This window comes from Eurypyga helias, unplaced genomic scaffold (genome assembly GCF_000690775.1).
Source record: "Eurypyga helias isolate BGI_N326 unplaced genomic scaffold, ASM69077v1 scaffold44244, whole genome shotgun sequence".
NCBI classification, from domain to species: Eukaryota; Metazoa; Chordata; class Aves; order Eurypygiformes; family Eurypygidae; genus Eurypyga; species Eurypyga helias.
Genome location: NW_010247738.1, coordinates 408 through 971, shown reverse-complemented (window position 1 = coordinate 971; position 564 = coordinate 408). Strand labels below are relative to the sequence as shown.

The 564-nt window shown below is 64.7% G+C and overlaps 1 protein-coding gene across 1 annotated transcript; it reads left to right on the top strand.

Moving 5' to 3' along the window:
- Positions 1-131: 131 nt before the first annotated feature.
- LOC104509018 (T-cell leukemia homeobox protein 1) lies at positions 132-337 on the top strand (the record flags this gene model as incomplete). Its single annotated transcript, XM_010150811.1, has 1 exon — positions 132-337. A coding segment is annotated over one exon (206 nt), but the record flags the coding sequence as incomplete, so codon positions are not given.
- Between the last annotated feature and the right edge of the window lie 227 nt (positions 338-564).

Here is a 564-nt window from a genome sequence, read left to right as displayed (position 1 = left end):
CCCAGCCCAGCGCCCGGGAGCCGGAGCCCCTCTGCTGATGTGTCGCTGCTTGCTTCTTTGCCTCTCATCCCCCCCTCCTCCCGTGTCCCCCCCAGTGGCCCTCTCACCCTTCACTGTAACACGCCGTATAGGTCACCCCTACCAGAACCGCACGCCCCCCAAGAAGAAGAAGCCGCGCACCTCCTTCACCCGCCTGCAGATCTGCGAGCTAGAGAAGCGCTTCCACCGGCAGAAGTACCTGGCCTCGGCCGAGCGCGCTGCCCTGGCCAAGGCCCTCAAGATGACGGATGCCCAGGTGAAGACCTGGTTCCAGAACCGGCGCACCAAGTGGAGGTGAGGAGCTGGGGGGCTCGGTGAGCCCGGAGCAGGCCTGGCTGTTATCAGCTCTGCCAGGGGCATCAGTGGCTGCGGATGGTGGTGCGAGCCCTGCGAGTGTGTGCACGGGGAAGTCACGCGTGTGTGGGAATGTAGACGTGTGTGGGAATGCGCGTGTGTGTGCACAGCCGTGTGTGCGTGCAGCGCCATGTGCACGTAGCGCCTGTGGTGATATGTGAACGTGCGTGT